General features: G+C 38.2%; 2 protein-coding genes across 4 annotated transcripts in view; one reads left to right on the plus strand and one right to left on the minus strand.

The window, feature by feature from the left end:
- LOC100645878 overlaps nucleotides 1-6,242 on the plus strand; it is a 97,823-nt gene extending 91,581 nt beyond the window's left edge. The window contains exon 6 of the mRNA XM_003397578.4: nucleotides 515-6,242. Within this exon, the coding sequence (XP_003397626.1) occupies nucleotides 515-1,078 (564 nt within the window). The 3' untranslated portion in view covers nucleotides 1,079-6,242. The remainder of the gene's footprint in view (nucleotides 1-514) is intronic.
- Nucleotides 1-15,504, minus strand: part of LOC100645758 (autophagy-related protein 16-1) — a 601,658-nt gene that overhangs the window by 322,212 nt on the left and 263,942 nt on the right. The window lies entirely within an intron of this gene.

Genomic DNA, 15,504 nt, shown 5'->3' on the forward strand with positions numbered 1-15,504 from the left:
ATATATTCTACGGAACTTCTCGAATAACAATTTGAAATTAATTGTTTGACTGCGGATTTTTATACAGTTTCATGTTTTTAGAAATAGAATGATAGGAATGAAACCCACGTTAATCTGTTTTGCTTATTAAAAATTATAACGATTATTCCACTTTGAATATTATATTCGTTTCATGCATTTTTGCAATTTTCGAATCATTGCAAATGCATAAAAATCCGCAGACTATTAATTACATTAACAATTAATTTATTATAAAATGGAAGTTTTCATCATCTTTTTATAAGATATCTGATTATTGTCTTAATACTTCAACGTAACAGGTTCACTTAAGTTTGTAGTTGACTAATCTCTATAATATTTTATTTTAATCCATATCATGTAAAAGACAGAATACAAATTAAGGTAAAATACCTTTCGACTCATACAAAGATACTAATTGAGAGTTAAACTAATCTTTTGCACTCTACCTCTAAATTACCATTATAATCACGAATATGTCACTTCTTTATTTCAGATCCTCCTCTCGCACTTCGACGCCTTCAAATTCCCTAGCTCTGAGGTGGTGCAATTCCGTGCATTGGTGACACCTTGCATGCCTACTTGCGAGCCAGTGCAGTGCGATCAAGAGGAAGCCACCGGCGAGCTTCGTTCCGTCATATCCTACGGCAAACGTCGTCGTCGTCGTTCCACTGGCTCTTCCTCTCAAAGCCGCGACGATCTTCTTTTGGTACAATCCATTCAGATCACGGACAAGTTTGGATTCGAGCACGACAGCAAGACATCGAACGCCAGTTCGGCGACTAGAGACACCGTATTCGTGGAGAGCGAGGACATATCGTCAACGATGGGAATGTGCATTAACTTGGGCGAAGCTATCGTCGCTGGTACCGTCTTCCTCGTTGCCCAGATCGCTATCATCGCCGCGTGGACCTTCACCTGGCAAAGACGTCGTCAGATGCTCAAACATCAAGAAGCTCTTTCGGTCTCGGTTTCCGTTCCCGGAATGCATTCCGTTCCAGGACGCACCGACAGCCTCTGTAAGTTGTACGACACCGGATATTCAGCGCGCCGTTTTTGAATAGCCTTCGTTTCCTGCACCCGTCCTTCAATCTCGTCTTCCTCCGCTGCCGACGTCGTGAACCTCCAGACGACTTCTCAGAGATCTTTACGAGCAAACAAAACGCACGTAATCCCTTCGTTTTTTAAGCTTCCCAATATGCAAAATTAGGCTCGAATTCTTCAGAGTAAGAATTTTGCAAAATATTTCGGTTTCAGATTTGCGAAGTATTTAAAAACTAGTATTTTTTGCGTAGTACTTAGAAACGCCTGTAATTCAGACCCGAATAGAAATTTTGTAACGTCGAGAATCTCTGAAAGTACTGGAGGGATCTAATTGATAATGTTAATTCCTGGCGCAGCAGTTCGTTGCTTTGTAATCGGGATTTGTGCAAATTTAGAGTATTCGGTGAGGTTTCAAATCGATACACTGGGCAGATAGAAGAATTTTCTTTTGAATCGTAGGATGTCTGGATAAAAACTGCCCGTATGGTCGACGACACTTCGTGCTCTCTACTTTATAAGAATTATCGCGTGTATACCTTTCTTCCCTTTTCTCGAGGATAAACGATCGATCCTAAAAACAAAACTACTCCTTACCTCATTTTACTAACATCGATGGTAATAACTGATCAGGAAGTTGAAAAAATATCATTTAATCATGGCTGCAATTTCAATTAACGAGTATTCAGAGGAACAGAAATAAACGTAGCCTTCTATGATCGCTGATTTCTTTTTTAACTGTGTGAGGATGCATCGTTTATAACACCTTTTTCTATGATTCCTCTGTTGCGTGACGGACAACGTCAATTAATACGACACGTACAATTAAACATCGTGAAATGCATACAGGCAATAAACTCTCGAGCATAGATCATCGCAAATTAGAAGATGTTACTGACAACCCGCGTAGCTTTCTACTTAACTAATTTCACTAGAGAAAATCGTCGTGATAAAGCTCCGACTATAATTAAATATCGAATTAAAACAGAAGCTCGCAACAGTTGAACGAGGAATCTGGAGGAAACTAATTACACAGTAGCAGTTGGAAGCAATTATGCGATCAAAGGAGGCCGGCTCGATCGATTATCTTGCAGCTTCGTCATCCTTCGTTCATAATCGCGCATAATCTTCCTGCTTCCTTTGCGACATTTACTTCCTTCATTTTTTCTATCCCCGTTCTTTTTTCTTGTCGTGCGTGAAACGACAGGGATGAAATAAGCCGAAGCGGGATGAGGCGTGGTTCCGAAGGTGATGGAGGTCGACGTGTACTTGCTACATTGGATAGGGCACCGGTGCGGACTCTAATTAGCATTGGGAATCGAGCATGATTATGCAGATGCTCCAAGTGGGATATCAACAGGAGCAAGGGTGGGATAGAGAAGGTCAGAGGGTAGTGGTTGAAACGGAACGACTGGAAACAGTAAGAGACAACAGTAGGAACTGAAAGGGAGGAGGGGTGCAATGCGCGTCAAGGGGTTGGCGGAAGGTTAATTGCCTCTTGTGGCGTCTCGGGGTTAAGCTAAGCTTCGTGGGGTTAGACGAGAATTCGGGAGCAAGAAGGGTCGAGAAACGAGACAGCGAACGGCGTTGGGATCGCATCAAGGATAGCTACGTACAGCATACTGGGATCGTATAACCGCCATCCCTTTCCGACTTAACCTTAGAGCCAGGTTTCGGCCATCCGTGTCGGTCAGGTTAATTTACATCGCGACACGTGAGCTTATCGACGTGCTCCGATGGTTACGAGTCATGTCTAATCAACGGGATAAGTCTTTGATGTAGCGCCTAGAAGTATAGAGAGCAGTTCCTCGTTGTTTCTTTCCGGAGTTTATCGCACGGTGTACGCGCGTAAACAAAGTTATTAATATCGCGATGAAAGATTCTCGGGGTGAATAAACTTCTATATTGTGTTTTAAGATAGTTCTAGCTTATTGTTGGGAAACAACTGGCGTACACTAGGTTAATCGATTCAACAAAATAGCTTAAAGTTTCTGTTAAAATATTTAGTCGGGATATTGCTAGAGATATTTTCCGCGGTGAATTTCGAGATTACGAAAATTCAGTAACTGCTATTACGGTTGTGGGCGAACGTTTACGTTGGAGAAGTTACTTCGACATTTTCCTAGCTCCCGCGCGAATCCGAGTTCAAATATACCTGGGAAAGTTATAACGCGGAGTCGATCTTAACTTCGAAACATAGATCCAACGTGGAAACGTCGTCGGCACAATGCACAGGTCAGAGAGACAGCACGTTCGAATCGGTTACGTTTCGCTGTTTGGATTGCTGTTTAACATAACAAGCCTTACCGGTCGAACTTGCCAAAACTATGGATGGTGTCGAAGTTTCGTTACGCGAGCAAAATTTTACAGTGAGTCAAAACCAAAACCTACGATCGGGTAGGAGGGTTAGAACGGATCTATGACAGGGAATCCGGTTGTATATAGACTGGCGGAGGATGGTGAGGGCGCCCGCGATACGTTGGGTAAATTTAAATCGGTTAGCCGCCGTTGCCGTCGGGACTTCATCGATTTTGACGAGGCACAAAGGCTTCGGCATGGGATCGGGTTAATTGAGAAACTTGAAAATTTGAATATGCTCGTCAAGACAAATGGAGAGGATGGAAGGCCGAGCAAAAGCGAAAGATAAAGACGGGCAAAGTGTCAATCCTCGATTAGCATGGGACGTTTGCGTTTTAGTTAACCGAACTTGGGATCGTTTCTCTGTTCAACGTCTGTCTATCATCAGCAAACATGCTGCAAGCCATCTAGAGTTTCTCTCTGTCCATTTCTGATCGGTCTTAATGGTGATATCCCATAATGGTGATATCTTTTGTTTCTCGTTTCGTCCCTAAGTAACAAAATTGGTATAATTCGTAAGTTAAATATCTTATTACACGATATGATAGATGGGTGGTTTTCAATTGTACGGTCGTGATTTTACGGGTATAATTTTCAACGAATAACGGTGGAAACCGTATAACGGCGTCGTTTGTTTTTCGCGATAATCCGAGGTGTGACGCGACGCTGCTGGCGCAAAACGATAGTGAAACGTGAAAAAAAGAGTCATCAGTCGGAGATATCGAACTCGCGTTGAAAGGACGCGCGCTTTAATTATTGGTACTAATTGCCGTGGAGATTGCTAGGTTTTCGCTCAGTTGACACAATGGAAACGCGAAGCTAAATGGAATTTCTCTTTTGAATCGAATGGCATTGATTGAAAACATAGGATATGGGTGTGACGTAGTACTCTAGCCATTAGAGCACGTTAACTGGACCTATTGTGCGAACGTGCATCTGCAGGGAATGCACGCGAAATGACGCCGCTCCTCCCGCTTCGATGCTGACTATTCTATACATATAAATATCAATACACACATGTATACATACAATGATAAGATGCCAACGACGGTGCCTACATGCGTATCAATAAGCGGCGCGACTTTAACGACTTTATTTTATACTTACGAAATATACTAAGGATTTTTCGCTAACGCTGACGTAGTATAATCCAATTTGCTTGTGGTGAGAGGGTAGAGCCAATTTTTATACAACCGTTCGAGCAACCTAACTGTACGAACGATAAAATTGCGAGCCGCGAACGCGTATGCGCGCACGCGTGTGCGTGACTCGCCGCTCGCGATCTTTTAGAGGTATCATCCTAGCGCATATACGAAAGCATACGAGATGGTGCATGAAGAATGTCGTTCTTCCTCGCTTGACAACCTTAGAAAAAAAAAAAAAAAAAAAGAAAAGATAAAAAAGAAAGAACATTTCGAACGTTTCATTCTAGCATTTCTCGTAAACGTTGCTGTAGAGTCATCGTTTCCCGAGAATATTACAACGATGCGAGGGAGTCTGAGATTTTCTCGCGCCATCTTGTAGAAGAAACAGCATTTTCAAGTAGTTTTATAGAATGACGCTCGAGCACTTTTCATCGACTTGTTCGAACACACTTGATTATCTGCTAATAAGCGATAAATAAAACGTTCGATTCAAGTCAATGGAAACTGCATCGTTTCTACGTCGATAAGGTCTCTTATAAAGTAACCGTCCCACTATTAACGTGTATACGATGGAAGTAAAATCGTGCAAACATGTATCGTCATTTCATTATGTAATTAAGATTAAGTTAACGCGGACTGCGGGCGAACAAGTCGCAGAGCTGCGGTGGAACGATAATATTAGGCTCGAGGACGATCGCTCTCTCGATGATAACGCCGAGAAAATCACTTTTGCGTTAAACTCCGACGTTGGGGTACTCGGCGCTTTCGCGCGTAAGAAGTTTGCTTTTCCCACCCTTGTTTCCTTTTTTTCTTTACTTCCACGCTTCCTTCTTCTCGTCCTTCTTAATGAGCCTTATATTCGTAGCCTTGCCTACTTTATCGCGTGTGTTTACAAGTGTGCAGAGACGTCGGTGCTTGTCCTCGAGCCTGAGGTGCGCGCCTACTCCGTCGTAAGCTTGAAAAGCTCGAGTCTGTTCTGTACCCTGACAAGCGTGCATGTTTCCACTGCTTTTCACTCCTTCCCCTATCTTTTTCCCTCCGCCGTTTCTTTCGATCTCCTTTATCTCACGCCCCTTTTGTCCTATTTCTCTCGCTTGGAAGAAATCAGAAAAGCCGACTAAACGATCCTGATTCGCAATTACGCGAGTCACGTACAGAGCTTACCCGACGATCGAGCGTTTTTACATAACATGCGCACCAATCATAATGGCTTATTTATTTTTTACGTTTAACGTATATCGCTCTTCAAGAATACTCGTATCTTGTCACGTTTTATCATTCTGTTTTTTTTTCTCTCCCTTCTTTATTATTTTTTTTTTTTTTTATTTCTATTCTTTCGCCTTACGCGTCCACGTCTGACATATAGGCTAACCACGTTCTAACGACGTCCCCTTCATTTGGACGTGATGTAGCGTGCAGGCGCGTGCACGCTTGTGTACACGTATAAAGGCAGACAGTATCGAAACGAGCATGCGATTAAACGAATTAATCCGTCCAACGTGGAATTCGATGTGTACGCGCGTTTAATTAATTCCTCGTTATTTTTATCTCTATTCTTTTTTTATACCACAGTATCAAGATGTCACCCTTTGGCTAAACTTCGTATATTTCAGTACCGTAATACACATGTTGTACATAGCATATATGGTACAGAGAAAATAAACTCATTTTATAACGAAATGTTTTGTTGCGTTATTGTAACAATCTATCCCTTGATTCTTTATCATTTATATAATGGTTAACACTGCGTGATAACATTTCAGATATTTATTTAATATCTCAATAAAAGTGAAACATTTTTCTTCCCTTATAGAATATTTTATAAATCTAACAAATGCTATGCATATGAAAAAAAATTAAATAAAAAAAGGAATAATATAATAGTAAATATACATATATATATATATCTTCCCTCTTAAAATAACTTCAAATAAAAGGAACTGAAAGAGATTGACTGATCCGAATTTAATAATTCGTGTATGAATTAAACAGATTTAAAGCGAATAATTCTTCTTAAATACCATTCATTTGTTAAATCTTTCGTGCAAAATCTCACACCTCGAATCATTTTCCGCTATTATTGTTTTAAAATTCCTCCTCTCTTGTTCTGAATAGCTTCACAGGACGTGAAACGTGTACCTATTCAAAACCACGACTTAACCGCGCTACTATACGTGAATAGAATTGTACAACCTTTGTTTTTTATATATTATACGCCACTATATCCTGAAAATGACCATTCTTAAGCAGGTGAAAATAACGAATAATGATACAAACGGAACATAATAATAATAAAAATATATTTCACCAGTTATATTACATTACAAAATAAAATACTTTTACTGTGAAGAAACTATCAGAATTGTTACACCTATATTTCATTAAATAACAAGTTTGAAAATGTTATTGTTTTATACTAGGTATAAGCATTTTTGCGTAAACGTCAGCAGCTTCAATTAAAAATATTCCATTATTCAGAATAAAATGGAAATATCACAAAAATGATTTTATCAAATTATCGAAATATTTTTTATAGCGCTTCTTCACACCTTTGTTATTACCTTTTGATAAACGATGTTTTCAACTATGGATAAAATTTGTATAGGAACTTTTATAAGTTTAACATCCTGGAGAACAGTTAATTATCTCTTAATAAAAATAAATAATAAATATTAGAAAAAAGCGGCTATTTTAAGTAAATACATGTATTATCTTTCTACGAGCCTATATATTGTATACAATAAACAATAATAAAAATCTTGAATTCCATTAAATGTGGAACAACTTGATACAGTTTCAACGATAACAGCTTCGTATGTTTTTAAAATAGCTCGAGGCTTAATGGATGCTATTAGTTGTAAGAGGTAAGTGGCTGGAAGTTAGTCTTTAGCTTATGTATTAGCAATGACCAGGTTAATCTGAAGACCTGTTAGAAGCTTAAGTAGGTTTCCTGGTAACTTGCTGCTGCGGGACAGTTACATACAAACCATTTGAAGTCACTAGGAACGCTGCATTGAGGATAAGCGGCCATTCAGACGAGGCCTCTGAAACGAATCGTGCATCCCTAACGACAGTAGTTTGGCTCACGTACGTATCAATCAACGTATTATTATGCTAAATGTGACCGTGTCCTGCTTGTAAATGCGCTGAATTTCGAGCAAGACGAGACGCAAAGTTCATCGATTGAAATGCAGGTTCCCAGATGGCACGTTAGCAAGGGTCAAGTTATATGAATATTTCACTTATTTGTCATTTCTTAAATATGTAAGTCGCGGATAGAAAAACATACAAATGTTTCAATGTTTCTATATTTTAGGTACAATAATCTTTTAACTAGAGAAATATTTTTAATTCGTCTAACTAGGGAACAATTTTGTTTAATTTCAAAATGTATTACCATATTCATCGATATTATGAAACAACGTTAATAAACTGTGCGAAAATTCATGATATTGAAAGCCTCATTGCAATACAATATTAATAACAATTTTGATAATGATTTTTTTTATGTGACATGAGAAACATGAGTAATGTAGGGAAAGATATCTTAGCCTTGTGATTGCATTATTAATTACACTTGATGAATGAAAGCAACAATTAATCGTTTTTTAGCATTTTATTTCTATAAAAAAAATTACACATAATCTATATCATACAAAAACAAAAATAACAAGATTCACCAAAATAATACATTAATTTTTTGTAAGCGATGCACATAAAACTATCACGAAATTTTTAGATATTATTTACTCAAAGCATAGTTAAATATGTGCCCATAATGTATCTCGATTAAAATCGATAGCTCAATTGATTCTGAAAATGTAGTACTCTAATGTATAATAGACGTATCTCATTGTAAGCCTACAGAATTATGAATGACAGTCAGCAGCGGCCTGACCTACATCTTTTTCAGGAAATACGTATATTTAGTAGTAGTGAAGTAGTGCTAGTAAGAAAATGCTGACTCTGTCTGTCATTGACCAGCGCACTATCAACGAGCTAGTGATTGGTCACTAACGCGGTGCGGTCTAAGCATGTGAGGGAGTCAGTGACAGAGAATTATTGAAAAATTCGGGTTTCTTCAAACGACGATATCTCAACAGAAGAAGGTCGAATTAAAATGAAACTGAAATGGAAAGCGCTTTGCAGAAGAAGATGTACTCTTTTTGACGTCTCTAATTATTTCAAGATCTTCATTTATTTTCCAACAGTAATCGTTTAAACTTTCGGTAGTTTCAATAGATCAAAGATTTAATAGATGTTACTCGCGTATTTAAGGTTTGCTGGAATAAATGTGCATATTTTTTGAACAATCTCGTTTATAATCGTATTGTTAATAGTTTCTATATTCATTACGATGCAAAACTATGTGTGTTCTATAAAATTTCAAATAAACATTAGAGGTAATAAAATTCTCAATTATTCTCTTATTCCTTCACTTTGCGCGAGAGCTAACTATCGATATTTGCCATATAAGAAGAAAACTTGTGAAGTTTGTGAAAATTGCACGAATAAAATGCTAAGTAACATTATTGCATAATTTTATGAAAATAATAATTTCAAATTATAGTACTAACTTAATATTAAAAATACAAGATATCTATTTAAATAAGCACCTTTCCATAAATAGCCTATTCGATGCTTATCAAAAGGCGAGAGCTGTTTAACCAATCTTGAATTACCAATCATTATATTGTCCACGTATCGATCCAACAAGTATATTCTCAATTATATACCTTGAAATTGGGATTTCCACACATCGCGCCTATCTGAGCAAAGCTAATTGCAGCGAGCGAACGCGTATAGTGGATCGATACTTTTGCATTATACATTCAGCAAGCAGCGAACCCTCTGTCATGTTAGCGCGCAATGGCCGGCGAGCGGTCAATTGTCGAACGAGGAGACCAATTAAAATCGGGAGTTGATCGTGTCTGATAAAAAGCGTCGTGTTTCAAAAACCAAAGCTGAAACAGTCACGATGTTGTCGTTCACCGGGGTACATAATCAAGAGAAGCGGGATGACGAGAACGTTTTGGAGAATATCAAGTTTATCGTGCTGCACGAACGAAAAGTGGACCACGTAAGTATCCAAGATCATGGGTTTCCAGCATCCGTTAGCCGGATGATGGGCTACGCTCAATCAGCGTGGGAATCATGTTCAGTGACCCTGAGAACGAAATTTATGAGCACGATACCGTGGCAAAGGACGCCTTTGCCCGACAGTGAAAAATCAAGGAATGCTAATGGACCTGCCTTATCCTTTGATATCTAACCCTTGCTCGTAGTTCTAGTACCTGTCGCGTTCACTTCGACTAGTCGATTTACTGAAAAATTAATCCCCATTATCAAGGGAAGTACGTGTAAACAAGAGGCTTTATATCTACTCGTTAGAACTATTTAATACCTTCAGCGTAACAAGGAACGCGTTAGCTATACAATTTAGTCCTCGCCACTATACCCTTTCTCTTGATGAAAACTTTCGAATACAATATCTTGTGCTAACTAATCTAGTCTAGCGTTAAATCGAACAGGGTACGTTTCCTGTGGCGACACAGTTACAATCCAAGTATCAACGTAGTAGAGAGGTTATTTTATTCTTTGAAAATAGCGTCGCCTGACGCTATCTTAGACTGGGGCTGAATAAAGTGCAGGATTATCGCGTCGAGACTAGATCGAAGAGCTAGCGGGCGCAACTTATCGTGCATTAAACAAGAGCACAGACTCGGCTGGGAACGATTCGGTGAGACCATTCGACGGGTTGGCTATGTTAATGAACTGGATCGAGATAATCGCGTGCAGCACTCGTAGTTTACGGCTACGGTAACGCGGCAGGAAGTGCTAACCCGTGGCTACTGGGTGACAGGACATGCTTTCGTGATATCGACCCGTGGACCAAGATTTCTCTATTCGCATGCTGTAAAAAATCTTTCTGCTATTTCTAGATGCGTATAAGTACTTCGTCCTTCAGACGATGGCATTGCTTGTCGAGATACGATTTCCATTTAGACTCGATTATGGTGGACAGTATTTCAGAGATGTATTTTAATGAACGTGTTCTGTAAATTAATTAATAGGATAGGTATAATATGTTGTATATAAATACATTACAAAGCCGTTGTTAAACCTTTCATTATTTTAAGCAAGTTTCTTCACATGTATATAAATATATAAGTAAATATACATAAAACAGATGAAGAAACTTGCTTAAAATAGTATAAGGTTTGTTTTGAAAGAATATTATATTCAATGTGCATAATTGTTCAAGGCATGTTATATAATAACATGATTATTTATATTGGTGTTCTGTATATTATTTTTTGTATCAATCTGTTTAAAAAATACATATTAAAACATTTATAAATATATAAAAAATATAAAAATAAAGTTCTGGAAAGAGAAACATTGACGTTTCGCATAATAGTATTTTTTTGTTTTTTTGTTTTTTTGAAAATAGTAATGTGATGTCTTTCTCAGCTCTGTTTAAATACGCACTAAACAAACAAACGTATCAAAATACATGAACGTTAAATACTATTGAATACACGTTGAATAAACAGACGTATCAAGTTTTCTATCGAAATTAAAAATCGCGGAGATAGTTGGCAGAAGGATAATTATTGATGAGAGATATGAATATAAAGATATGAATTGCGATACAGCCACGAACATTCACTATTTGTTCATTCACTTCATTCGTTCGTTCGCGTGTACGATCGATCACCGGGGAATTAAACAACAACGTGTAAGATATAAATTGCGTAAGAAATTGGAAAGTAGTTTCTGTTAGAACAAAATAATATCTCAGGGGAGCAACGGTAACCACGACAGATCATCAGTCATCGTACATCATCTTCTATAAGGAAGCCACCTATAAGATATCAACTGCGAGCCATTTGTCAAAAGTCGAAACGGTCCTATCGAAATGTCTCTCCAGAATTATCTGGTTACGACGTCAGACCCAGGGAATTCCAGACAATCTGTCCCGCTCGAATTATCCGACATTAACCCCGGGATTATTGATCCCTCGATTTCGATGATCATGTTCGTTACTTCGTCGATCTTGAAATAATTTTCAGCAGAGACCGCGGCTTATCTTCTGATGAGCCCGAAGTTTTTATGGATTAAGGTAGACATAATGACGTGGGAATCTCCCATTATTGCCTTCGATGCAATTTATTTCCTGACTAAACATAAAGCTGAAGCATGGGAAGAAATAATTGTATGCATTAAGCAAATTTGAAAGGAATAAGTTCATGAAATAGTGTTCCTCGTTAAATAAGGCTTTAGCTTTTTGGTTTCTGATTTTTATAATAGGATTTAATACACGTATATCAGAAGAAGTTAAGTTAAAGTATTTCTGATGTTTTTCTAGTTATTTTTAGTTTCGTGGAAACATCTAACAGAACTTTTATGCTTGTGGTTCATATCATATATAGTCGAAAAGAATTTCTAGCGTAATTTGTGAATGTGTAAAAAAGGTTCTAGTCTTAGGAATAATTTTTCAGGATATTATCATCCAACAAGAAATAATTTTACTTGATACAATAAATTTGTAGTGTGAGATAACATCTATTGATTGAATATTCATTTGTGATTATAATACCACTCTAGAAAGTATATCAAAAAAAGACTTAATTGTGTTTCTCTTTTAGTTTCAATATCCTCGGAAAGCAAAATATTATTTTTCAACAGTTTAAATGAAGAAAAGGTGACACAATAATTTTAATCGTGAAAGAAACATGGCAGTAGAAATTTAAAAAATGTATCAGAAATCCACACCGCGATTATTGAAAAGAACAAATAAATAAGAATGTTTCATTAAATGTATTGTTTAACTTTAATTTGATTTAATTAAAATTGAAGGATCGATTTAATTATCTTATTCATTGTTTACGAAATAACAGAAAATAACAGTAACTTGCCTGAAAATTCGATTCAATCATACTTAGATTAATTACCACATTCTTGTCCTACGCATTATTCAATATTCATTTCGAAATATATAATATCATTTTCTCAAATGAATACTGCAAAACTGGATTTCGCAGTGTTCATCGTAGCATGAAGTTGCCAAAGTGAATTAATAACAACACATCAGAATATCGGAGAGCGAATTGTAAAATTTAATACAGAATATACGTTTCTCAATAAATATATAGAAGTACATACAACTCCATTTACTACATAATTGGAAGAAGCATTCACTACAAAAGATTGAAAGATATACACAGTTGCTAAATGCGATTCTAAAGCAAATAGAAGTTGCTACAACAGAAGATTTTTCTTCACGAGTTTAGATTATTTTCTTTTCTTTACTTATTTACATTTTGGAACAAAACTGATTTTCCAATATTAGAATCCGATTCTGTTTGTTAAAAATATAATAAATAATTATTCTTGTAACGTAAAAATTGTCTCCCTCCAATGTCTGACTAAATTTTGCTTGACGATTGAGTTACGAATAGAAAGAAAACTATTTTATTTGTAAATTCTCAATTATATCCAAAATCTTGTATTAGAATTCCAATAATTCCTCATGTATAAATTTTAGTACTGTTCCTATTCTATCACCGTCGAAACCGATAGGCCTCAAAAATGCAAATAAAACAATTAAAATTATAAAAATTAAAAAGTCGATATCACGGTTCCGCTCTGTGTACAATTACGTAGGACATTAACAAGAGCATTCGAAAACCTAAGAGCACGTAAGATAACAAAGATAAAGATAACAAGGGAACTCGTTATCGATAATGATAATATTTTGCTTGCACGCGACTAGCAGCGTAAAACGAGTCACGGCGCCAGGATAAATTCACATTTTATTCAAACAAAGACCAACGGTAAAAAATTAACCACAAGAAAATCCATAAAATAAAATCCCTCCTCTATATACAATCACACTGTCCTCTCAAATATTATGAGATGCTTATTCAGCAGTCTCCTGGTATTAACGCATTAAGTTATTGCTCTCACTCTTACAACGTCACATACATAATCCTACTCCGGGAGACAATTGTAGTTCGTCGCGTCGTTCTTTCGTCCTCGCGAAGCCGAAGCTAAGATGGTCGAGCCGGTGAAAAGCGGAAAGCTCGAACAAAGTGTGCACCAGCCACGAGGCCGAGGAGAAGTAGCCCCGGTGTAAGTAGCGGCTGGATTCTCGGCTGTTGGAACGGGCAAAGGGGGTCGAGTGGATGACTGACTGGAATGACGGGGTTGGCTAGTTCAGGTTCAGTTGGCTGGGGTTAGGTTGGGTGTCACCCAACGTAGCCAGAAGCCTGGGCAACAGGGAAAAAAGACGGGAAAGGAAAAGAGACGGGAGAAGAGACGCGAAGTCCGTGGTATGAAAGACGCCGTAGAAGGCAGAAATAAAGCAAGCAAGGGTGAAGGGGGAAGAGGAGAAAGGAAGAAGAGAGTCTGTTGTGAAGACGGAGGCCCACATTCCCGGGGGGCGGTCGAGCATACCGCAGGATGGGAGCAACTTTCCGCTTCGATCTGCTCGGTTATATCGGGGCAACGCGTGGTGTCACGTAAACCCAAAGAAAACACCTCCTCGTCTTTCTTCTTTTCGAGCTTTCGAGACGCTTCACCGTTCCGCAGTTACACTGGCTATCCACCGAGTATTTTCCACTCGCATTCTTCGCGGCCAATAGCTGGCATCGTTCACGCCGTCGCTATACTTCGTCGATAGGTGGGAATAAAAAGAGGGACCGTGGCGGAGGGATCACGGAACGAATCGGACAGATGAAGGAAATTCTTGATCCCCCTTCGATTTCGCTCAACTGCATTGATTGTGCGCTGTATCGTAGAGATAACAGGAAGTCTCGCGATAAATATTTATTGGATGAGCCATTTCGCTTTCCTATCGAAATAGATCTCTACAGTATCTTTGTAATGCCTTCTCCGGCTAGAATTATAAACAATAACATCTTTCCGCAGCATTTTATTTTGTTGATGTTAACCTCGATGATACGCGTGTCAAATTTGCAAAAGAATTCTCGCACGAGAATTTTAATTTTATTTTGCGATTATTTAGCATTATGCATATAACATTCGACATGCTTTTGTTCTCAAAAAGCCATCTTCTGAAAAATCAATGAACGATCAAGAATTTAATCAACGAATCTAATTTAGAACAGAGATAGAGCAACAATTCGAGCACGCTCGACTTAGCAGTGAAACAATCTTTAGGCTTCAATACTCTTTCGTATTTTCATATATGTTTTCAAATTACTCTCAAACTTGATCAATATGATAATCGAGTGTCATAGCAATTAATGAAATTTCGGAATGTGTCGTATAACGTACATATTATATTCATAAGAAATGCCTACAAGCGTTGGAATGTTTAGATGAGCCTGTGTATCTTCTGCGTTACAGGTGGCCCTACTATTATTTCCCTATTGCAGTTGAAATGTGACAAAGTTACAAACGCAGTCGAAGGAACAGCAAATCCGTATTTGAAATACGAACATTTCAATCAGCCGATCCCCTGGCATTTGTTCCACCTCCCTCGAACATCCTCCCGTTGAAATCCGTTATTTCTTCAATTCATCAATCGAATTAATCTTCCTCGATCGACAACGGCAGTCAAACAGGATTCCCAGGATAAAGTGGAAGTCGTTTAGTTAGAAAAGTGCTTTCGGATATTATTCCATCGTAGTAATCCAAGAGGGCGTACGAAATCCGACGGAACTGTTCCCAGTCAGTGAACACGCGGAAACCTTTTTGAATAAGGATCGCATGGTTGAAACTCGGAGGATACTTGAAGCTCGCCAGTGCAGCGAGAAGTTGGACGGATTGGCTGTTGGAACGACGCCTGGGAGACGGAAGCAGACGTTTCGATGTGGAGTAAACGAAGAAGAGAAACGAACGAACGAACGAAGGTATGGGAGAGGCATAAGTAGAGGAAGAAGAGGTCTGCTGCTCCTGGAGATTCACGAAC

Source organism: Bombus terrestris, chromosome 9 (genome assembly GCF_910591885.1).
Source record: "Bombus terrestris chromosome 9, iyBomTerr1.2, whole genome shotgun sequence".
In the NCBI taxonomy this organism is placed as follows: domain Eukaryota; kingdom Metazoa; phylum Arthropoda; class Insecta; order Hymenoptera; family Apidae; genus Bombus; species Bombus terrestris.